The sequence below is a fragment of the Cervus canadensis genome, chromosome 13 (genome assembly GCF_019320065.1).
Source record: "Cervus canadensis isolate Bull #8, Minnesota chromosome 13, ASM1932006v1, whole genome shotgun sequence".
In the NCBI taxonomy this organism is placed as follows: Eukaryota; Metazoa; Chordata; class Mammalia; order Artiodactyla; family Cervidae; genus Cervus; species Cervus canadensis.
Window position 1 is genome coordinate 30277863 of NC_057398.1, and position 23700 is coordinate 30301562.

General features: G+C 60.5%; 1 protein-coding gene across 1 annotated transcript in view; it reads left to right on the plus strand.

Moving 5' to 3' along the window:
• The first annotated feature begins 332 nt into the window (after positions 1-332).
• Positions 333-23700, plus strand: part of TP73 (tumor protein p73) — a 56077-nt gene continuing 32709 nt past the window's right edge. The window contains exons 1-4 of the mRNA XM_043485953.1: positions 333-395; positions 705-903; positions 7445-7541; positions 7885-8005. Of these exons, the coding sequence (XP_043341888.1) occupies positions 7474-7541; positions 7885-8005 (189 nt within the window). The 5' untranslated portion in view covers positions 333-395; positions 705-903; positions 7445-7473. The remainder of the gene's footprint in view (positions 396-704; positions 904-7444; positions 7542-7884; positions 8006-23700) is intronic.

The following is a 23700-nucleotide window of genomic DNA, read 5'->3' on the forward strand; positions in this document are numbered from 1 at the left end:
GCCATGCTCTGGCATTTCTTTGTTTGTTTGGCTGCAAGAGTTTGTCCACCAGGAAGCTGGTCATGGCAGCCTCTCCGGTGGAGTGGGGGTAGGAGGCAGGTGCCCCTGGGTCCCTGACACTTAGCTTGGCCGAGCACCTCTCCCAGCAGAGGTCTGGGTGACCCCAGAGTCGGGCAGCCCTGGAGGATCTGGTCAGCCATTTCCTTCCAGAAGTGTGTGAGGCTCACGTGGTCAGAGGGCTGCCACCCAGCTCCCGGCCTCACGTGGGTACTAAGCCAACCGTTAGATTCAAACAGAAACTGCCGGGCAACCTCAGGGTGCTCCAGGCTGGCCCAGGTGTGGAGAGAGGCCATCCTGCCCCTGGCCCGGCCAAGGGACGGAGGCTGGCAGCAAAAGTAAGAGGCCCGCGGGATGAGAGGCGCTGGGGCTGGGGGATTCCCCAGGCCGCTCCCAGGCTCGGCCTCCCCCGCCTGCTCGGGGCCCCAGCCCAGGAGGGAGAGAGGGCGGCTTAATCAGGCACCTCCAGCTGTTTTCATATTTCACAAGCGCACCCTGCCCCAGGGTGGGGAGGCTAAATTTGTCTCATCAGCAGCGCTGGGCTCCCCCACAAGCGGGGCCGAGGGGGAGCAGGGAGCCACCCCAGGGTGATGGAGCCGCAGCCATGCCCTCCTCCCTGGCCCTGCAGGCCCCGTCTCTCTCCACAGGAGGCCCAGGTGCCACCCTGGCTGGCCCCGGCCGAGGGTCCTGTCCTGTCCTGACTGCACCCCACCCCCTGCTTGGCCAGCCGGGACAGAGGCTGCCCAGCCTCCTGTGGCCACGTGGCCTGGCGCGGCGGGAGGGGCAGGCGAAGATGGCCGCTGCTCATGCTCCCTGAGGGCGACATGCTCCCGGCCACCATTCCAGGTGGGACCCCTGTCCTGGCCCCACTGGCCAAGGGCAGCCCGTTCCGGGGTGGGTGGCTGGGTCTACAGGGGCCCCTCAGCTCCAAGCGCCCAGGAGCCTGGGCGCTGGGTGTCCTGCAGGAATTCTGCTGGGTCACCGCCCAGGGACAGCGCCATGTCACTGCAGGGCCTGCTGCGTGATGGCCATCTGACCCCTCCACCCAAGTAGGGGGACTTGTGGGCACTGGGGTGTTCTGGAGTCCCCTCAAGACAAGCCACAGGGTATTGGAAGGGGCTGGGGAAGGGCCCTGGGGTCCCTTCTGTGATGGTGTAGGTTTATCTGTCCCTTAGATTTCAGTCCGTCTACGTTTTTGGAAATAACCGGGGATGGAGCCACAAGAATAACCGGCGTGTGACAGGACAACCGGGGTGGATTGTTTTGGGGAGGGGACAGCGTAGGGGTCTTCGGGTCTTTCCTCACTAAAGTGACTGGGCTGCACCTTTTCCCTGAACACTGTGGGGGTGGGCATGTGCTCCAGCTGTCCCTCCCTGTGCCCAGGCCAAGTGTCCACACCCGCCACAGGCAGGTGGGGGCCCCGCTACGGATGGGGTGTTCCTTCCAAAGGGTAACAGAGGCCCCAGTTTATGGGCCTTGGTTCTGGAGCTCTGGGCAGGGGCGGGTGGAGGGAGAGGAGAGGAGAAGCCTGAGGCCTTGAAGTCCTGCTTTTCAAGGCTGCTGTCCGGGCCGCACAGAGCTATCTGTGCTCTGCCACTGGCCAGGTGATGGGGGCAGGATAAGGCGTGTTCTGATCCGGAGTCAGGGAGGTCAGTGGCTTCCTGGAGGAGTCAAGGCCTGGCCTGGCAGGGCCAGGGTTGGGTAGGGAGTGGACAGTGGACCAGGGCTGAACTTGGAGGCAGCCCCGGCTGGGATACATGGGGACGGGGCTGGGAGCCCAGGGCAGGCTGTGGCTCTCGCTGGGATCTTGGAGGATGAGGTTAGAGGGTTGAGCAGAGCTCCTGAAGGAAGAGTCAGCCCCCCAGGGCCTCCAGCTCCCACCAGCCTGGGGCAGAGGGGCTGTGTACTTGGGACAAAGCCCTCAGCTGTTTTCGGGTGGGGAACAGGGTGGGGTTCTTTGGGTCTTTCCCACCTGGGCTGCAGCGGGACCCTTGGTAGCTTGGGGCACGTTTCTTGGGTCTCTGAGACTTGCCCAGGGGTGGTGGTCATTGCCTGACAGGGCAGTGTGGGAGCCTGGTGGCCCTGGCAGCAGCTGGCCGGCTTCTCCTCTGTAGCACCGGGTCTCTGGGCTGGAACCTTCTCTGCTGGGGGAGGCACTGCAGGATGTGGGACCGCGTCCCCTACCCCAGGTGGCTCTCAGAGACCTCGGGGAGTCCCCGAGCGGAGAAGTTGTAGGGTGTGGGGCTGTGTCTCCACTCAAGCCTGGGTTGAGGTCTCTGGGCCACCAGTCCCCGCCTCTCAGAATCACAAATATTCGCTGGAAATTCCTTGAGGTGAAGTGGTTCTGGGGGCCACAGCCCACAGTCGGGGGTGTCTGAGCGTCAGGCCAGCTGCCGTGAGAATGGGCCGCATGCTGCCCTTCTCAGGCTGCTGTGACTGCAGCTTCCCCCTGCCGGGTGCTCAGGGATTCCTCGAGTCCAGCCCCCACCCACACCGCTCCCCACCCTCTCGTGCCCACGTCTCCAGCCTTGAGCAGGACTGGACTCCTCTTGTTGTGACAGAATGCCCTTCCTTTCCAGAGCAACTTCATCTTGATGGCAAAGCAGAGCTGTCCACCATGTGTTTACACCCTGTGGCATCTTTGCTACCCACCTGGGGGATGTCATCAGAAGTCGGTCTCTCCCTGCTACAGGCGATTTTTAACATAATTTGCATCATTTGCAAAAGCAGTTTCCATTGTGAGCACATTTCCAGATTTGCAGAGTGTGTCGGGGAAATTGGATTTAATTTGCAGGAAGTGGTTTTAGAATTGCTTTCTTTCTCTCACCCTTGCGAACCTTGGCCACCTTGGCCGAAATGCTGCTAGTGGGTAAAGGGAAGTGATCATCCCTGCCCAGGGGAGAGGGTGCTGTGCCCACTGAGCCAGGGGGTTCTGGTGGGGTGGGCAGATGGCCTGAGGCCAGGCATCAGTGTTGCCTCTTCCTCACGCCTCAGCTCCTGCCTGGGTGACAGGTGGTCCCCAGCACCTATAGGCACTAAGTCGGCAGCTCCGTCACACGTAGCCCAGTTTGGCCAGCTCTTCCGAGTTTTCCAGGGATGTTGGAGGTCTGGGTGCTGCGTGACTTCCTGGGTCAAGTACCCCCGGATCCTCTGAGTCGGGCAGGGCAGGTTTCTGGACCCATTTTGCAGATGGAGAATCGGCGTGGTCGTCACCGTCGGAGACTGGTGCCATCCTTGGGTTGACAACCAAAGGGGTCCCCCCAGTGGGCCAGGTGGGCCTGTGTGATGCTTTCCCTTTCAGCGGAGGGGTCTATCCCAGAATCTCTGGGAGCCCTGGGGTGCTGGCTAAAAGTGGACATGGGGCCCTGGGTTTAAGGTGTACTGGGGGCAGATGCAGCAGGATCTGCTGAAGACAGTGGAGTTCGATGAGCCTGAACCTCCTCTTCCTTCAGTAAGGCTGAGCTGTCTCATCTGCAGTCCTGGTGATGAGGGCTGGGGTGGGGGTGGGGGGATGGCACTGGGGTGGGACCCCTGCTGCCTCCTGCTTCCACAGAGGGCTGGGCACCTGCAGGCCTGTCCTGAGCCAGGGCTGGCCTGCGTGGTGGTGCAGGCGCCTCTGACCCCAGCAGCTTGGGGTGAAGCAGGGGGTGTGGTTAGGGAAGACGCTGGTTGTGTCGCCCAGGGTGGGGACTCTCTGTCCCAGCTCCTGGCTGTTCCTGGGGGGAGGGAGGTGTGAAAGCAGCGGAGGGAGACTCAGGGAGATTCCCAGTGCTGATGCATTCTGTCCCAGCTCCTGGCTGTTCCTGGGGGGAGGGAGGTGTGTAAGCAGCGGAGGGAGACTCAGGGAGATTCCCAATGCTGATGCACTGCCCCAGATGCTGGGCAGCAGGAGTTGCTGAGAACTGGGACCAGGCTTCAGGAGAGAAACTGTCTTAACTTCCACGTAACTGGCCGAGTGATGTTCTTGGTGGTGCTGATTTCCCCCCAACATACTACCCCAGGCTCCTTCTCTGAAGTTCACCGTTTCTTTATTGAGGTGAAACTCACATAATATGAAGCTAACTGCTTTGCCGCGAGCCACCCAGTGGCGTTTGGCTCATTCACAGAGCTGAGCAGCCATCACTCGGTCTATTTCCAGCAGTCAGCCCATCCCCCACCCCATGCCACTCCAACCCCGCCCTCAGCCCCTGCAACCACCAAGCTGCCTTCCACCTCTGGGGATTCACCTTCCTGGATGTTTCATAAGACACATGACCTCTTTCACTCACTGTGAGGTTTTAAGGTGCGTAGTGATGTAGCTGGTGTGAGAGATCACCCTTTTCATAGAGTGATACTGCAGCGTGTGAACCTACCGGGGCTTCCCAGGTCATGCTAGTGGTAAAGAACCCACCTGCCAATGCAGGAGACGTAAGAGACGCAGGTTCAGTCCCTGGGTCAGGAAGACCCCTGGAGAAGGAAATGGCAACCCACTCCAGTTTTCTTGCCTGATGAATCCCACGGACAGAGGAGCCTGGCGGGCTACGGTCCGTGGGGTCACGCAGAGTTGGACATAACTGAAGCGACTTAGCACACACACAAGTGGACCTACCAGGATTTGTTTATTCATTCATCTGCTGATGCTTCTGGGGGCTGTTTCCACATTTCTGCTGTTATGGGTGCTGTGACCAGAGACAGGATCTTGCTGTCCACTTGCTGTGTGACGTTAGTCTAGGCATTGTCATCTCTGGGCTTAGATGGGCCATTGGCAAAATAGAGGGGGTGGGACCAAAGTCCTGGGCCAGTTGAGTCTCGAGTTGGCACAGGCTGCCCACACCAAGAGGCCACCCTGACTGATCTCTGCTCACCCAGAAAGGACCACCCATGGTGAGTGGGTGAGGGTGGGTTTCCACCCAGTTTCAGCTTGGCGGCCTGTTCCACGCCTGCTCCAGCCAGCGCATTCTGCTTCCCACCAAGTCTACCCAGTTCTGCGTTACCTCATGGCCAGCTCCAGGCCTTACTCAGCTCCACTGGGTTTTGGACAGCTTAGCCCAGGATGGGCATGACCTCCCCAGCACAAGAAGCATGCCAGTGAGTGCTGGCCAGCCCCTGGTGAAAACTCTGCGGATCATGTGCTAAAGGTTTGAGGTGGAGCGGGGAGGAGGCATGACTAAGTTAATTTCCAACTCTGAGAAGACCGCTTGGTCATCCCCGCACTTTCAGTTGTGCTGTGTGACCTTGGCAGCTCACATAACCTCTCTGAGCCCCGTCTCCTGAGAGGGGGTAGAACCGTCTCCGAGCCTGCTGGGGAGTTGATTTGTGGCTGGCACTTTCCAAGCCACTTGTCCCAGCCACCTTCACTTTGGGCCCACCTTAACCTCCCCCGCCCAGCCCCTCCCAGCTCGTGCCACTGCCCCAGGGACGGTGGCCTGGCACGTGGCAGCCCCAGGAACGCGCCACAGGTCTTAATCAGGCCCCACTGCCTGGGGACAGACAAAGCAGCAGATTGGGGGCCGCACCCTTCCTCCCCCGACGGCTGTAGGCAGGTCCAGGCCTGCCCGCTCGGGCACTGCCAGGCAATGGCCAAGCTGACTCCTGTGGCCCCTTGCCAAGGACCTGGAGACTAGCCCAGGGGAGACATCGCCTGGGCTTGGGTGGGGGCAGTGGGCAGAGTGGGCTCTGCCCACCCCTCCCTCCCTGAAGGACAGGGATTCCAGATGTGCCTGGCGTGGCCACTGCCATGATGTCGGGGCTGCTTTGGGTGTGACTGGGGCATGGGAACTCTCAGGAGGGGTGGTGGTGGGGACAAAGGCCAGCAGACACAGGGCCGGGGCCCTAAGCCCTTGGCATCTCCGGTGAAGGGGGGCCATTCATGCCGTGACCCCCCTCCAGTGACAGAGCAGATTCTCTGCCTCGGCCTTGGTGGCTGCCTCGCCAGGTTGGCATTGCTGTTGCATGACAGGCTGCCAGCAAGGAAACCACCGCAGAGGTGAAAGACTGCCCAGCACCGCAGCAGTTGGGCACAGCCAGGCTCCTACCCGGGCCTCGGCTCCAGCCTTGGCTGGGCCCTGCACCTGCCCTTCCTGGGGTGGGGCGGGACACAGAATCTGAGCTGTCACTGGGCTGCTGGGGCATCAGGAGCCCTGAAACCTGGCTTGAGTCTCCCCCCCAGGCTAAACCTAGAAACACAGTCCATACTAATAATGACCACTCGTGTTCCAGTGTAATTATGACCCAGACACAGCGGAGACTTTTATCTTCTTGTTTTGTTTTTATTTTTTAATTTAGTTTTTATTGAAGTATAGTTGATCTATATTCCTGGTAGCTCAGAGGGTAAAGAATCCACCTGCAGTGCTGGCGACCTGGGTTCGATCCCTGGGTTGCGAAGATCCCCTTGAGGAGGGCATGGCAACCCACTCCGGTTTTCTTACGTGGAGAATCCCCATGGACAGAGGAGCTTGGTGGGCTGCAGTGCATGGGGTTGCAAAGAGTTGGACACGACTGAGTGATTAAGCACATGGCACATAGTTGATCTCCAAAATTGAGTTAATTTCTGCCTTACAGCAGAGTGACTCAGTTATACACATATATACATTCTTTTTCACATTCTTTTCTGCTACAGTTTATCACAGAATATTAGTATAGTTCCCTGTGCCGTACAGTAGGACCTTGTTGTCCATCTATTCTAGACACAATGGTTTACATCTACTAACCTTAAGCTCCCTGTCCCTCCCCACCTTGGTAGTCACATGTCTGCTCTCTATGTGTGTGAGTCCGTTTCTTTTCTCCTCTTTCATTCTTTATTAATGTATTTTATTTGGCTGAGCTGGGTCTTTGTTGCGCCAGGGTGCTTCTCTAGTTTTTCAGCGTGCGGGCTAAGTAGTGGCAGTGCGTGGCCTTAGTTGTGGCCTGTGGGACTTTTGTTCCCTGACCAGGGACAGAACCCGGCCTCCTGCACTGAGAGCTCAGAGTCTTAACCACCAAGGAAGTCCCCCATGAGTCTGTTTTGTAGATAAGTTTATAACTTTACATGTAGCTGATACCCTCTGATATTTGTCTTTCTCTTTCTGACTCACTTCACTTAGTATGATCATCCAGCAGAGAGTTGAAATTAGTGCTCCTAAGGGGCCCTGCAGCAGCCCCAAGAGGGGGTGCTGTTGTCAGCCCCACTTCACAGTTGATGGCTCTGAGAAGGTCTGAGGCCAGGCTGCCCCCACCCCTGGGTCTCGATTTCCACCCCCAGAAAGGGCAGGATGAAAGGAGGGCTGGGTGGGGGCCTGCGCCCAGCCAGGACCCGAGTGTGTCCCCGAGTGGTTATCCTTGGCTCCTCCTGCCACTTGTGCTTGAGGACGCTGGCCAAAGAGCTTGGAGGCAGCCTCCCAACCCACCCTCTTGTTCTCTCCTCTCGCAGAGTGAGCTGCCCTCTGCCCGTGCTGGAAGATGTCCCAGTCCACCCAGCCCGCTGCCGCTGATGAGGGGGCCACGTTCCAGCACCTATGGAGTTCTCTGTAAGTGTCGGGCTCTGGGCAGTGGGCAGAGGGCTGGGTGGGAGCTGCTGTCCTGAGTTTCCTCCTGGAGTCACAGGCTCCACAGTCTGGGCTTCTTCCTCTGACAAGCCCTCCAGTACGCTCGGGGCAGGGAGAGGTCCAGGGGACAGAGCCTGTGGGTGGCCATCTCCCTGGCACCCACACCAGCCCTGGAGAGGCTGGTGGGACAAGGAAGCTGGGGCTTCTGAGAGCTGAGATTGGGGGAAGGAGCAGAGGGACAAGGGGAGATGTGGGCTGGCCTCACGCCCTGGGCCTGGGTGGTCTAGGCTTACCGCTCTGCTGCCCGCTCTGTCTCCCTGTCTAGGGAGCCAGACAGCACCTACTTCGACCTTCCGCAGTCAGGCCAGGGGAATGAGGAAGTGGCGGGCGGTGCGGAGGCCGGCATGGATGTCTTCCACCTGCAGGGCATGAGCCCGTCTGTCATGGTGAGTGGGGCTTCCCTCTGCAGGGGACTCCGTGGAGGCGGTGAATGTGAACTGTCCTGTCTCGGGAGCCTGCAGAACCAGGAGGCAGGCTCGCAGATGTGGTCTCCTCTGTATGCTTATTAGCACGTTTCAGATCACAGAGTAGAAACTGTATCAGCTCATGTAACTGTCAGTCCAGGGGTAAGAAGGTTTTCAGGACTGGCTGGGTCCAGATGTAGTGAGACCTTCAGGTATGGCTGTATCTAGGTGTTCAAATGAATTCAGGCATGGCTGGATCCAGGTGTAGAGAGACCTTCAGGCATGGCTGGGCCTAGATGTACAAATGAATTCAGGCATGGCTGGATCCAGGTGCTCCGACAGCTGCCTCTCATTCTCTTGCTCTGCCTCCCCCATGGTGGATTTGTTCTTAGGCAGCGTCTCCTCTTGTGGTAGAGGCTCCAAGAGCAGCACCCCTCCACCGCCGTGGGGAAGGACCCCTCTTTGCCCAGAGTCCAGCACGCCCATCTCTAAATATGTTATGTGTCATCGCTTCTCGGCCTTTTGGCTAAGATCAAGTGTAAATATGTCATTTGTCTATTCCTGAGCCGTCCCTGTGTCATTGATGACCTGGGTACCCTGAAGCAGGGTCAGGATGGAGTGGAGTATTGGGCTCCCCCACCACAGGCACTAACTTACGGGAAGAGGCCCCCGAAGGGGATGGAGCTGCTGTTTCCAGAGGAGGCAGGCGGGAGGGGGTGTTGCAGGAGCATCCAAGGCCCCGACACCTGCCTGTCTTGCTACGTTTCAGGCCCTGCCGCGCTGGGTGGCCCTCTTGGCAGGAGGAGGTAGCTGGCCATACTCCTGCCAGGCATTGGGGTGCCAGGAGGTGGGGGGCAGGACACAAGAAGAGTGTGTAAGGGCCCCCAGCCCTGGGGAAGCCCAGCAATGCCCCCAGAACCCCCCACAGTCACCTCCTCAGCATGATGTCTGCTGGATCTGGGGCTGCTGAGTTCTGTCTGGGGGCTCCCTGCCCAGGGTTCCCTCAGGTGGGCACCTGTCTCAGGACCTTTGCTAAGAGCATGAGGGAAGCACCTGGCTCTGATCTCAGGTGGCCTCGGACTGCAGCGGATTGAAGCAGGGTTTTAGTTGCTGGCCAGAGACTGAGGTTGGGCTGCTGCAGTGAGCGTGCTGAATCCTAACCACTAAACCACCAGGGACCAGTGGCCAGTGATAAGGCCCTGGCCCGTCAGCTGTGTCGAAATGAATTCCCACGAAGACAGAAAGTAGTGAAAGCAGAAAAGTGCTTACCAGGAGGAAAAGGGTACATGTGAATAGACACATGGGTGGACTCCAAGGGAGAGTGTTGCGCCCTCATGGGGGTTTGAACCACTTTTATGGGGTGTTTCTTGCAGGTTTCCTGTGGCCAGTCATCATGCTTTACCTGGTCCTGAGTCCAAAGTTGGTTGACCTCAGGGTCCCCTACATGTCTGGGGGCTCAGAAGGTCAGGAATCTGCCCGCAATGTGGGAGACCCAAGTTTGATCCCTGGGTCAGGGAGATCCCCTGGAGGAGGGAATGGCAACCCACTCCGGTATTCTTGCCTGCAGAATCCCACGGGCAGAGGAGCCTGGCGGGTTACAGTCCATGGGGTCGCAAAGAGGCGGACGGGACTGAGAGACTTTCACTTTCACTTCCTCCCCTGTGTGTGCACATCTCTTGGCCAAGATGGATTCTAGCGGAGAGGCCTGTGGGGGGGTTGACATCACTCACTGTGGGGTGACACCCTTCCCTTTGTGATCTCCAGGGAGCCTTTCTGAGCGTGTGTAGTTGGGAATATCTCCTTGACCTCGAGAAAGAGGACTATGTTGTCTTCTGTGTCTTACCTGGGCAGGGCTCAGCTCTGCTCTCTCCTGCTATCTGTCCGCTGGGGACGAAGCCCGGCTGCTCAGCCTCTGTCCTCAGCTCTGCTCACTGGGGGCTCCGTGGATGGCCGCTGGCCTCACACATAGCAGCATGAGGGCCTTGGGGCACCGGCAGCAGGCCAAGGGCCAGGGTGCATGAGGGAGGTGGAGCCAGGAACTCTGGAGGCAGGACGAGCTCAGAGCCTGCCCCCTCCCCTCCAGGGGGGGCCCCTCTGGAGTTGGAGAGACCCCTCCAGGAGTTGGAGCTCTTATCCCAGCACACACCCCTCTGAGAATAGTGGGGGTAGGGGGGGCTCCAGTCATGGGAATGAGCCAGGGTGAGAGGGAGGGAGAGGAGGAAAGGTCTCTATGTTCTTTGTTGTTGTCTGGCCCAGGGCCCACTGGCCCGAGTGGGACAGAGGAAGGTACCTGCAGCCGGGATAGGTTGGGGGTTCAGGGAGTAGTCACAGGGTAGACCCCTGTGACATCCTTGCCTCTGAGGAGCCCCTTGGGCTAGACTGGAGGAAACTGTCTCTACCCAGGAGACTGTCGGGGCAGACACAGCTGTTGTATTCCCATTTTACAGGTGAGGAAACCAAGGCAGATGCTGGGAAAGGGTAGGCCTCTGCTGGGCCAGGTAGTGCCATCTTGTCCGTTCAGACCCTTCCAAGTCAGCCAACACCTCCCCAGGGGCCAAGGGTCCTGACCTCTCACTTCCAGGTCCCCCTCTCCTGGACATTTGCATCCTCCACAAATGGGTGGGTCTCAGCCTGTCAGTAGTCACGCTCTGGGTTAGAATGCCTGGGGTGCTCACCCGAACCCTACTACCTGCCCTGCAGGGGATAGGGGGAAAGTGGAAAAAGAAAAGACAGGCTCTGCCTGTACTGGGGGCCAGGATGGTGTGCCTAGGGGTTGGGCCTCCACTCTTTACTGGTGAATTTATTATCATTTTATTGTAATGATCTTTTATTTTATTTGGCTGCATCAAGTCTTACTTGTGGCACACAGGATCTTTGTGAAGGTGTATGGACTCCCTAGATGTGGTGCGTGGACTCAGTAGTTGTGGCCCATGGGTTCAGTAGCTGTGGCGCATGGGCTCAGTAGTTGTGACCCGAGGGCTCAGCAGTTGTGGCCTGTGGGCTGAGTAGTTGTGGCCCGTGGGCTCAGTAGTTGTGGCCCATGGGCTCAGTAGTTGTGGCCTGTGAGCTCAGTAGTTGTGGCCTGTGGGCTCAGTAGTTGTGGCCTGAGGGCTCAGTAGTTGTGGCCCGTGGGCTCAGTAGTTGTGACCCATGGGCTCAGTAGTTGTGGTGTGCAGTCTCACTAGTTGTGGCCCGTGGGCTCAGTAGTTGTGGTGTATAGTCTCAGTAGTTGTGGCCCATGGGCTCAGTAGTTGTGGCCCGTGAGCTCAGTAGTTGTGGTGTACAGTCTCAGTAGTTGTGGCCCATGGGCTCAGTAGTTGTGGCCCATGGGCTCAGTAGTTGTGGTGTACAGTCTCAGTAGTTGTGACCCGAGGGCTCAGTAGTTGTGGCCCATGGGCTCAGTAGTTGTGGTGTACAGTCTCAGTAGTTGTGGCCCATGGGCTCAGTAGTTGTGGCCTGTGGGCTCAGTAGTTGTGGTGTGCAGTCTCACTAGTTGTGGCCCGTGGGCTCAGTAGTTGTGGTGTACAGTCTCAGTAGTTGTGACCCGAGGGCTCAGTAGTTGTGGCCCATGGGCTCAGTAGTTGTGGTGTACAGTCTCAGTAGTTGTGGCCCATGGGCTCAGTAGTTGTGGCCTGTGGGCTCAGTAGTTGTGGTGTATAGTCTCAGTAGTTGTGACCCGAGGGCTCAGTAGCTGTGGCCCATGGACTCAGTAGTTGTGGTATGCAGGTTCAGTAGTTGTGGCCCGTGGGCTCAGTAGTTGTGGCCTGTGGGCTCAGTAGTTGTGGCCTGAGGGCTCAGTAGTTGTGGCCCGTGGGCTCAGTAGTTATGGTGTGTGGTCTCAGTAGCTGTGGCCCATGGGCTCAGTAGTTGTGGAGTGCAGGTTCAGTAGTTGTGGCCCATGGGCTCAATAGTTATGGTGTGTGGTCTCAGTAGCTGTGGCCCATGGACTCAGTACTTGTGGCCCGTGGGCTCAGTAGTTGTGGCCTGAAGGCTCAGTAGCTGTGGTGCATGGGCTCTGTAGATGCAATGCATGGGCTTGGTTGCCCCATGGCATGTGGAATTCTAGTTCCTTGACTAGGGATTGAACCTACGTCCCCTGCATTGCAAGCCGGATTCTTAACCACTAGACCACCGGGGAAGTCCCTTTACTGGTGAATTTAAAACCCAACAATGGAATTAAAGCGCGGCAGGGAGATGTGGGGTCACTCCAAGGTCCATTGTCTGGTCACTCAGGGCTTTCTGAGAGGGGGCCATCAAGGGTGGGGCAACCGGGCTCTTGACTCAGTTGTGTAGCTGGCGAGGTGTTTGTTGAAGATTCATGTCTTTGAAGTGGGTGCCTCAGCCACCCAAAGCCGTGTTAGGGCTTACATCACAATCAAAAAGCAGACACCTGCCCTATACACACTTGTGGAGCAACAGGAGCTGCCACCAGGCTCCAGGGCGGGAGGGCCCCTGAACACGGTCTCCTAAGGGGTCTATCTCCAGAATTCCATGAACCCCTCCTCCTAGCTGCCCAGCTCATGCCCTTGAGGGTCAGCAGGCCTGGGAGACCCTGATGACCCAGCATCAGGAGAGGCCAGTTCTAGGGTCCTGTGGGGTGGGACACCTCTCTCCAGGGAGGATGTCTGATGCTGGCAGGTCTGGGCTGGCTGGGGAGGACTTCCCTCACAGCCATGGGGTAACGAGGATAGGACCCCCCCGATCTCTGCCAGCAAGAGGACTGAGTCTGGCAGGTAGTAACAGGCCTCTTAGTAAAAATCCTGCGGGTTCCCAGAGGGCATCTGGGGATACCCGGAACCATGCTGGCCCTGGCTGGCGGCAAGGCTGGGTGAGGGAAGCCAGGCCCCCTCTGGGTGCCTCATCCTGACCCCCGCCAGCCATCCTGAGAGCAGAGACTGGTCTAGGGGCCAGCATGCAGCCCAACCCTCACCCTCATGCAGCCTGACATCACTCAGAGGCAAAGATGGGCCTCAGAGATGCAGCTGGACAGCTGACTGCAGAGTCCACTGCCAGGCTGCATTGTGGAAGGGCCGATGCCCGAGTTTTCTGGGGGCCTGGTGGGGCCCACGGAGCCCAGGGAGCTGGCAGGGAGCCCCGCAGAGCTGAACTGGGCGCTGTTATTTTAAAGCCCAACCTGGAAACCAATCTCTCTGGCCAGAACACAGCCCCCAGGACAGTGCTGCTGAGGGTGGGGACCTGCTGATGCTGGGGTGGGCGGTGTCCTGAGTGCCTCACCCCCACCCCCATGGCTCCATCCCCACCCACCAGCAGGTCCACACCCTCATCAGGGAAAGTCTGGGGCTGGGGCAGTGAGGCTAGCCCCCACCTCCAGGTTGGTGACAGATCAGGTGCTCCCCGGGCCAGGCCTCAGGTCACAAGAGAGCAGCGAATGCACAGTCGAAAGCTCTCACCTCCGCCAACCTTGCAGTTGTGACTCAGGCTCCGTGTAAAGGCTTGTGCACTTGAGCACATGCACACGTGCACACACACACACACACACGGGCCCCCACGTGCTCCCTCTGGCCTCTGGCCTCTGTGACAGTGGGCATCAGCACCCCATCCCCAGGCTCCAGGGCCACCCCCTTCGCCGGGTCATGGGGCTCATCCATCAAAAGATGAGGCTTAGGCATTCCTGGCGTTGGGGGCCCAGCCCTGGGTCCCCGGGGTCATACCTACTGTGGTCGGGGGCCCTGGCTCTCCACCCCCCTTGGCTGCCCTGGTGAACAGGCTGACTCCTTCCTGCAGGACTAGAGGTACCTGAGCAGCACCCCAGCTCCATCAGGAGATGGACCACGGGGACCCACGGGTGCCCCACCCACTGCGTCAGTGGCCGGTGTTGACGGGCAGCGTGGGCAGGGCCTCACCTGAGGAGCCAGTCTGTCCCAGGATTGACTCCCCCATGTCCCTGAACCTTGGTGCCCTCACTTGTGGAGCTGGAGTGACAGGCTGCCTGGGGCCCCGGCAGAGGCTCCCCCAGCCATGTGGGGCCCCTGACCACCCTCCTGCCATGCTGGGCAGCTGAGGAAGCTGAGTCAGGCAGTTAAAGGGGAAGTGCCCTGGTGGGAGCAGTGGGCCCCTAGCCTTGGAGGAGCCCCAGAGCACGGATTCCTGGTGGGGACCCCGAGGTTGGTGCAGGAGGGGTCCAAGCACCATGGGGCCAAGATGTGCAGAGGGTGTGGGGTCTCAGAGGTCACATCCCACCCCCACATCTTCTTTGCTTGGAGTTATTTGACCCTTTGGGTCTCAGTTTACTTGTCTGTAAAATGGGTCAATGAGGATCTAAACCATCAGGGTTTTGAGGATGACTGCTGGTGCCCAGCCTGTAAGAGGGTGTGACAAACGTTAGATGTGATGGCAACACCAGGGATGAAGCCCGAGTTTGACAAGGTCATTCCATCTGGAACCTGCAACAGTGGAGCCAGGGAGGGCCCGGTAGCAGCTGCCCCCAGCCCCAGAGTCAGCAGTGCCCAGGAAGGACTGGTGCTCCAGGCCCACCTTGGGGGCCCTTTGGTGGGCTCTTGCCCTCTCCAGTTCTAGTCCTTGCAGAACCTGGGCGACTCACCCATGACATAGGGCCCCACCTCCTGCAAGAGGAGAGAGGGGAGCACCTGGCCTCCTGTAGGCTTGAGAGGAGGGTGGCACAGAGGACATGAGGAGCAAGATGACCCCTGGGCCCTGGGCAGGTGCTGTGACAAGGGGAAGCTTGTAGGGCCTCCCCTGGTCCTGGAGGCCCACCCCCAGTCTGCGAGGAGCACGGACAGGATGAAGCCCCGCATGTTGCATGCTCGTAGGGCCCAGAGCAGGCAGCAGCCGTATGCACCCTGGGCCAGGTGTGGGCCTGGGCTTTGGATGGTCCTAGCCTTCTGATTCTCAGTGTCCCTCAGGACAAAACAGGGGCAGGGCTCTGACCAGCTGTGAAGATGCATGGAAGGGGAGCTCAGCTGATGCTGAAGCTGGCCCTGACCACCCCTCCCCCATCTCCCCCGCCCATCCTCCCAGAATCTGGGCACCTCCTGGGCCAGCTGCCCATGCCTGCCCCCTACCTGCATCCCTTCCCCCTCTCCTGGTGCCTTTCACTGGTTACAGCTGTCGTGGACCGTGGAGGGGGTGACATTTGGGGGCTGATCCACCCCGGAGCTTCTCCTCAGGTGCCCAGCAAGCTATGCAAGGGACAGATGCCAGGGTTAAAACCTGCACACTCTTGAGGGCTTGAGACCCCAGCACTCACCAGGGACAGGCCTTTCTGGCCTGGGGAGGGGGCCCAGGATGAGGAGGGGACAGCCCGGTGTGTACAGTCCCTGGAGCGGGAACTGTCAGGAGCGGGAACTGAGCCAGCCCCCAGAAAGGGACGGGTGGGGGGAGGGAGGGCCTGATGTCCCGAGGAAGGGCCAGGAGCTCGGGGGCAAGGAGCCCCCACCAGCCCTTCCTTAGACTTTGGTAGGACGACCCTCTGAGCGCACAGCCAGCTGCCAGGTCACTACCTCCTGGGGTGGGAGGGCGTGGGGGACAGATCCACCTGCCTGTGGGTGGTCTGGAGGGACTGAGAGGAGTGGGACCCTGAGCAGGCACATTGCCTGTGCCCTTCTGGTGACTCACCCCTTCCTGCACAGGTGCGCCAAGCAAGAAAATACCCCTCATCCTGCTGCTGTAAGTGTGAGGAAGTGGTTGGTGGGGCGGAGCCCCCAATGAGTTAAATTCAGAAGAGCAGGTGCCGAGGGCCCTGGGGGTGACCTGGGAGGCCAGGGCTGGCAGCTGAGGACAGAGCTAGAAGGAGTCCCTGGGGGCAGAGGCCCCACCCCTCGGTCATGTCCCCGGATGGCCAGGACTTTGGATACACGCACAGGAAGCGGGTGATGCTTTGGGGCAGGTGAGGAGCCCGGCACTTTGAGAGCTGAAGATGCTCTCATTCACCCTGAGACTCCCAGTCCTGCCCGGGATCAGGCCACAGGGACAGTGCTGGTTCTCAGGCCCCAGGTGCCCCCGCAGTGTGGGTAGGGTGTGGCCCTCTGCCTTCAGGGCTGCCACCAGGGCTCAAGAGAGGAGACCTTCAGACCCGACCGTGCCTTGCTCTGGGCAGCCTCTGGTCTAGGGCACATGGTGGCCAGCTCCTCCTAGGGCCCACCTTGTATCCTGAAGGCCTGAGTGAGACTGAGGCTGCCCTTCAGCCATCCTAGTGGCCCAGGGTTCTTCAGGGCCCTGGCCTTCCTCTCCCCCCGAGTCTTTGGCCACCTGCTCATTCCCCTGGTGTATTAGTCAGCTGTGCTGTGTAGCCAATCCCCACCTACAGAGGGGCTTAAAATGACATATGTCTATTGTCCCACAGGTTCTGTGGGTTGGGAGTCCTGCATGTCCCCCCACTGGGCCCCCTGCTCAGGGCCCCACCAGCTGCACTCCAAGCATCAGCCATGGCTACCATTGCATCTGGAGCTGGGACCTCCTCCAGGCTCTGGTTGTTGGCAGAATTCAGGTTTAAGATCTTGTCAGCTGTTGACCCAGGGCCACTGTTTTCAGCTCCCAGAGACTGCCCGCCATCCCCTCTCCCCCGACACAAACCCTCTCCCCTCAGCCTTGGCTCCTGAGGCCATCAGGACAACCAGTCCCTAATTAGGTCAGGCCCACCTGGAGAGCGCCACTTTTGATCAAATTTTTCCCAGTGTCTCACAATGCCCTGTAGGGGTGGGGGCTCGACCCCAGCCCCCTCCCCTGCTACATGTCTCTGTGTCCCTCCATCCAGCCACCTGCCAAGCCCCCGTTCCTCTTGGGGGCAAGCCTGAGTGCACCCACAGGAACCTCACTAATAGCTGCCCCCAGCCCCCGGCCTTCCTGCCTGCAGGCATCCTGGCCAGAACTTGCAGCCTGAGCCCCACTGCAGCCCCGCTTCCTAACACGTCTGCACCTCAAAACCTCGGTTTTCCTCGATTGTCTCATTATGACTGATGGATACCTGTGTGTTGGGAGTAACAGCCGCAGCCACCCAGAGTCCTGGGGTTCAGGCCAAGCGTGTTGAGTCGTGTTTCTGGCTGCAGCCACCAAGGCCCACAGAGCCTGAGCCAGGGGCTCCCAGCCCAGCCCCTCAGGGGTGCCACTGGCTACACGTCCTCTGCCCGGGCTCCCCCTTTCCCTCCTGCAGAGGACCTGGGGGGGCTGGACATACTGATGGGCTCCTTGGGCCGAGCCTCCCTCTGTGTAGCCCCTGCCACTCCCAGTTCCCCAGCATGTAGCTAGAACAGGCCAGGAGAGGGGTTTTAAGCTCTCCTTGGAGGGGGGAAGCAGCTGGGTTTGGGGGACTTGGAAGCTTCACATCTCCTTTCACATGGTTTGGGCTCAATTGACCTTCCAGGGAGTATCCTGGCCCCTATGCCAGGGGCAGCTTTGTGCCAAAGATGGTTATGTTAGAATGCACGGTTCCTTCAGAAGGGAGAAGTGGTGACCACCGCAGAGCCCCCGGGTAGGCGGGTCCCCATCTCCAAACTCCCAGCAGTGCCGAGGGCAGTGCCATCAGCCCTGTAGTGGGCAGGGCTCCAGCGGTCCTCCTTCCGGATCACGTCCCTCTGATTCTGGGGCCTCGGCAGCAGCAGGGGCATGGCCAGCGGCAACCTGGGCAGAGTCTGTGGCGCAGACTTGGCTGCGTTGGGTCACACCCCGCTGCTCTTTCTGTTGCCAGGCTCCCTGTGGGGTCCCAGGGGAGCGCAGTCACCCCATGTACCTCTCCTCTCCGCTCAGGCCTTTGGGGCGGCCCCAGAGGACCACCGCGTTCCCTGAGCAAGAATAAGACTCACTGCGCCCCGGGTGCTGGGGCCGAGGCACCATCTCTTCCCTTCGGGGTGGCCTGGCTTGGCCTCTCGAGGTCTCAGGGGCCCGAGCTGGCCCCCTCCAGGGCTCTGGGGTGGAGGCCTGTGCCCCCCATGGCCTCCCACAGGCAGCATCTCAGAAGGAGCTGAGTGCAGCCTCGTTGAGGAGCCGGCCTGCAGCCCTGCGTGCCGCCCCCTCCCTGCGCAGCCTCCGTGGTGCGGTCCAACCCAGCAGTGGGCAAGCTGAGGCCTGCCCTGGACTCTGATGAATAGTCATGAGGAATAAAGGGGTGGGCCGCCCGTTTTGTTGTTAGATGCAGCTAGTTGACAGCACTGGGGAGATGGAGAGGGCCAAAGTGCCCCCGGCCAGCCCACATGCTCCAGAGCATCCCTCGCTTCTGGTCCCCTAGCCGCCGAGCTTCTCCACCCGGTCCACCGTGCCAGGCAGCTGCACCCCTGCCCCCGGCCCCCTGGCCACCCACACCCATGCCTCGTCCCACGGCACGCCAGCTCCCCGGCGTGTGCAGAGCCCCGCGCGCCCACCATGCTCTTCGTCAGTGACCCCATGCAGCACTTCGCCTCGGTAGGTGCACCTCCTGGGTCCTTTGGGTCAGCTGGGGTGCCTGTGTCTGTCCTTCTTGAGGGGGCCTTGGTGGGGCTTTTGCCTGGTGGAAGGGTCATTGGGCATTCTCTTGTCTGTCCCCCTGGTCCCCCTGGTCGGGCACTTGCTGCCAGATGGGGTGCCGCCATCCAGGGGGAGCAGAGGCAGGAGGAAGGTGCCGAGGGGCTTGAGGTAGGTGCCGGCCCATCCTGGAGATGCCTTGGGGACCAGTGCCCGCTAGCGGGACAAAACCAGTAGCCAGGAAGAGGAGGGTGGGTGGTTGTCTGGTCAGCTAGTGGCCCAGCCACGAGATGTGGGGTTTGCCATCTCCCCAGCTTTGGACTGTCTGAGCTCAGGGTCAGCCGCCCGGCCCGCCCAGCCCTGCCTCCGGCCGCAGGAGCTCAGCGTACCCCTGGAGGTCGTCTTTGCTCCTGGGACTCCGGCTGTTAGGCTGCAACCACCTGCTCCCAAGTCAAGAGCATCCTCACCTGGGATGCTGCTCTATTGACCACGGTGGCAGGAGTGTTTCCTGCCAGCTGAGTTTGCAGGTCAAGGGCTGGCCGCAAGCTGGCCTCGAGGCCATCCTGTTGCCCTTCATGAGGGCAGTTGGCCAGCAGAGAGAAGGACGGGTCTGCAGCTTGTCCCTGGCCCCTGTGTCCTGAGCCCTGGGGACTGGGGCTCATTTCCAGACGTGCCGAGTCCCCGGGGCCAGCAGGCACCAGGCTGCTAATTGAGCAGGTGGAGGTGGGGCGCAGCGGCTCCCTCAGGCCTTTCTCCTGCTGGGGAGGCGGATGCAGTGGGGTCCATGGGTACTGTGTGCCCTGTGGGAGACCCAGCAGTGGGCAGAGGGATGGGGTGAACAGTTGGACAGAGTCCAGGTGTCCCCAAGCTCTGTGAGTGGAGGACAAGCGCCGTGTGCAGAGCCACAAAGACCTGCAGGTTCTCAGTCGTGTGTGTGTGTCTGTGTGTGTGCAAGTGTTTATGTGCGTGTGTCTGGGCCTGTGGGTGACAGTGGGTATATGCGCTGTTGTTCACATTGTGTATTGGGACAGGTATGTGTATTTATGCCTGCATGTAGGTGTTCCCAGGAGACCATGGCAGGAGTGATGTCGTGGGTGTGGCCCAGGAGGGGTGAAGGGTGTGTGGCCTCTCTATACAGCCTGGCCGGGTGCTGACACCTTGCTCCCACATCTGCAAGCTCCATGGTGTCTCCACGCCTTTGGTGGGAACTTTCTATCTGAAACCTGGCCCTGGGAAAGGGCACAGCCCCATGTGGCCACAGTTGGAGGCCCATCTCTGCTTGCTTCACCCACCAGCCCCTGTCACTGGGCTCAGACGGTGAGTTCCTGGGGAGCAGCCCCATACCCCAGACTGTCCATGCAGATGGTGAGTGAGCTGGGAGGGGCTGTCTCCTGCCACCCAGGTCTGTTGTCACACACAGAACTTAAGGCAGAGCCTGGAGGCCCAGGCCCTGGAAGCCAGTGTCCCCACCCGGCCGGCTCAGACACAGAGGACTCTGGTACAACCTGTCCTCTTGCATGAAGTGAGTGTCGCCGTGTAAGTCAGCCGAGGCTGCAGCTCACTGCCTTTTGGGGAGGCAGAGGCACGGTGATGGGCATCACAGATCCCAGTTCTGGGCCATGGAGCGCCGCCTCCCTGCAGGGGCTGTAGGTGGTGGGGAGGGACCCCCTGGTGTCCTCCCTGCTGCTGCCGCCCTGCCCTGGGGACCAGCAACGCCAACCCTGTCGTCGCCTGGCTTTCTTGCAGACCGAGGGTAGCCGTGGCCCATCTGTTCATTCATTAGGTCAGCAGGTGCCCAGAGCAGCTCTAGTGGCAGGTGGGGGCCTCTGGGGCCAGGGGGCTGGGCTGGGTGGTTCTGATTTGTAAAAGAGCCTCCGCTTCTGATCCGTGGGAGGTTACCTCCGATCAGCCCACTGTGTGCAGAGGGGAAGTGGTACCAACACTCAGGGTTGAACTGGAGGTCATGTGGTCGCCCCTGTGGTTATCAGGAGCCCACTGGGCCAGGAAGGAAGCATGGAGCTGTCGGGGCCCCCACTTGGTCTCCTGGGGTACCCGCCTTTCTGAGCCCCATTTCCGATGCAGCTGCCTGCAGCCCTGTGCCAGTAGGTGACCCAGGAAGGCACATGTCTGACTCCCTGCTCCCTCCCACCGCCCATGGGTCAGGGCTGGACAGCCCCCTACCATGGCCCATTTACTAGGGTCCTTCAGCCGGTGCCGGGGTAGGGTTGGTGCTGGTCAGAGCAGCCTCTCCCTCCGGCAGGGACCAGTAGCTCACAGAGCAGGAAGGAGCCGAGGGCCCGTGGGGCCCGCCTCAGATGGGATGAGCTCCATTACCACCCGGATGGTCCCATAGTCCTTCAGGTGGGTGTCCAGGGTCCCCACCCAGCTGCCTCCCAGGCCCCCGTTTCACTGTGTATCAATTTAGACCCTCACAGCATGAGACGGGCATGTTGGACGCCGCTGGCTGCCCCGTGCCTGCCTCTGTTGATGGACCGAGGTCCACCCGGTCTGCAAGGTTATGGAAGGCCAGCTCATGGATGATTGGGCCACCATCCTGGGGGCCAGGCCCAGGATGGGCGCTGTAGGTGTGTGCTGTGGGCTGGGCAGCACGGGAGGGCACAGCGCCGGGATCTCCCGTGTATCCGGGAGCAGGGTTGTCCCCGCCCCCCACCCCCAGAGACAGGACAGCTTCTACAGGAAGGGGAGCCTTGGACAGGAGGGCCCAGGAGGGAAAGGCCAGTCGGGGCGTTAAGAAATAGTGCTGAGAGTCTACTGCCTCTCTGGGCACGCGGAGCACACCAGAGGAGGACAGGATCCCTCCTGAGTTCTAGAAGCAGCCCGACCTGCAGTGCTGAGAGCAGACCACAGGATGGCAGGGTGAGGCTGGGAGCCTCTGGAGACCGGGATGGGGAGCGAGGCAGGCGCCTTGGACCCGGAGGGAGCAGGGGAGGGGCTGAGAGCCCTGGGTTCTGGACAGGGTCTGCTGATGGGCTGGAGGTTTGGACCTAAGCGACTGGGTGAAGGGAGTCGGCACTTATGCAGCTGGGAAACTGAAGAAGTGAGATTTGGGGTGAAAGTGAGTGTTCTGCTTTGGCTGTGTTGTGTGAGACGCGTCTCGGCTACTGCACAGGTGAACAAGAGGAGAAAGAGGAGCAGAGTTCCTGAAGCCTCGGGAGGAAGCGGGAGGGGATGTCTGGTGGGGCTGAGGGCCGAGCAGTCGAGCCCAAGAAGTGCCAGCCTGGTGCCTGGGACCTGAGACATGGAGCAACGAGGGTCGGGGTGGTGGGACATGGAGCAACGAGGGTGGTGGGAGGCGGTCAGCTGAGGGAGGGTTTGAAGACGACCTTCAGAATAAGGGCAGGAGAGACACTGAGAAAAATGTTCTTCAACCTTGCAAATGGGAGGACAGTGCAGAGTCTGAGCCACAGGCTGAAACAGCTGCTGGAGGGTGTGGGCAGAGATGCCCCCCGCCCCCGGAAGCCCGGGTTCATAGTCAAGGCGGGTGGGGCTGTGCGCTGGAGAGAAGCCCGCTGTTCCCCTGAATCTCCCCAAACTGGAGCTGAGCAGAGGGAGAGACCCTGCCACGAGACAGGAGGGGCAGCCTGGGAAGGGAGGGGGTGGAGAAGCTGCTGAGAGGGCGGGGTGGCCAGGACAGAAGAGGGAGGGGCCTCAGGGGACCCGGCAGGAGGCGTTCCCCTGGATGGGAGCAGACAGAGCTGAACTGGGGGGCACGGGCACTGGGCTAGGCTCCCTAGCTCGTGCTGCGAGGTTGCAAGGCCTTGGGACTGCGGGGAGGGCTGACCGTTCCGGAAGGGGATGTCAGAACTTGATCTGGGGGACAGAGGGGTCACCCCATCAGGCGGGATCGCCAGCCCAGGCTTCTGTCCCTTTGCCAGGTTTCGTCTGTCCCCAGAGCACCCACGCCTTTGGTATCCCCACCGTCCCCACGGTGACTGTCCGGTCTCAGCTGGTGGAAAACCCACCCTTCCTCCCTTCTCTCCGCGACACCTGGGAGCTCTTCCTGAGCCCTTTCTGCCGCACCAGCTTCCGCTCTCATCGAGCCAGTCAGCCCGACCCCAACTGTGCCAGCTCCATGCTACACAGTGTCCCTCCCCGTCTCAGCCCCCCACAGGCTCCCGTAGGGAGAGCTCTGCTCCTCTGACCAGTGTCCTGCCCTCGGCCCTGCAGCTCCCTGGCCTGAAGGCCCTCCCCCTCCCCAATGTCTGAGTCTAGACGTCCTGATACCCAGTTCCCTGGGTAGCCGGTGGCATCTTCTACCTCCTGCCTACAGAACCCCACTGGCCCGGGGCCCCCCAGCCACGCATCCTGGGCCGCCGCTGGGCTGCTTTTGTTTTTTGTCTTCCTTTGTCTTCAGCCTGTAGTGAAGCCTCACTCTCCAGTTCTCTTGTTCCTCTACTATCCACTCTCCAAGCTCCAGAGGGTGCAGGGTATGGGCCAGCCATGTCTTGGTGCCCGCCCACTGCTGTCTCCTAGCGCCTGGGAGGGTGCTTGGGAGATGAGGGCTGAAGGGCTGAGCTGCCTCCCACACCGGGGAAGTTGGCCCCAGCCTCAGAGCTGGAGGGCGGGTCTGGGGTCGGCCTGCGGGGCTTCCTGGGTAAATGCAGGCAGTCCCTCCCCAGCGCCCCAGGCGGCTCCCTGCCCACCACTGCCTCCCTACCCCTTCACTGCTCTTGTCACAGCCTCCCCACTGAGAAGTGCGGCCACCCTGATGATGGCCCCTCTGTGTCTTCCTGCTTAGCATCTGCAGGATGGACAGACAGACAGATAAAGGGATGGATAAAGAACACAGGGGTCCGACTCTGGGGCTGCAGGCAGGGGGTGAGAGGGCTGACCGCCCCCCAGTGGTGCTGGGGGGGAAGAAGAGCCAACACCCCACCATACCCCCGCTGGCTGTGCCTATGAGGGATCACCAAGCTCCTCACTTTCCTCCACGATCTCTTTCCTCCAGGCACCCTGGGAGGTGTGGGACGTGGACTTGGCCCCTTTTCCAGTGGTTAAAAAAAGACTCTGCATCAGTGGGTCACCTGCCTGTTCATGGGGCAGCTCCGCAGAGCCCAGCAGGGGCGCAGCCAGAGACCCCAGACCCGCGCGGGACCCTACAGATGTGCTCAGGTCCAGGCGGGGCCCTCACTGTCTCAGCAGCGCCATCTGCAGGCGGAGGCTCCGGCCGCGGGTCCTGCAGACACACGTCTCCCTCAGCGGTAGTGCAGCCGGAGCTTCTGGGGGCATGTTCCCCTGGTGCG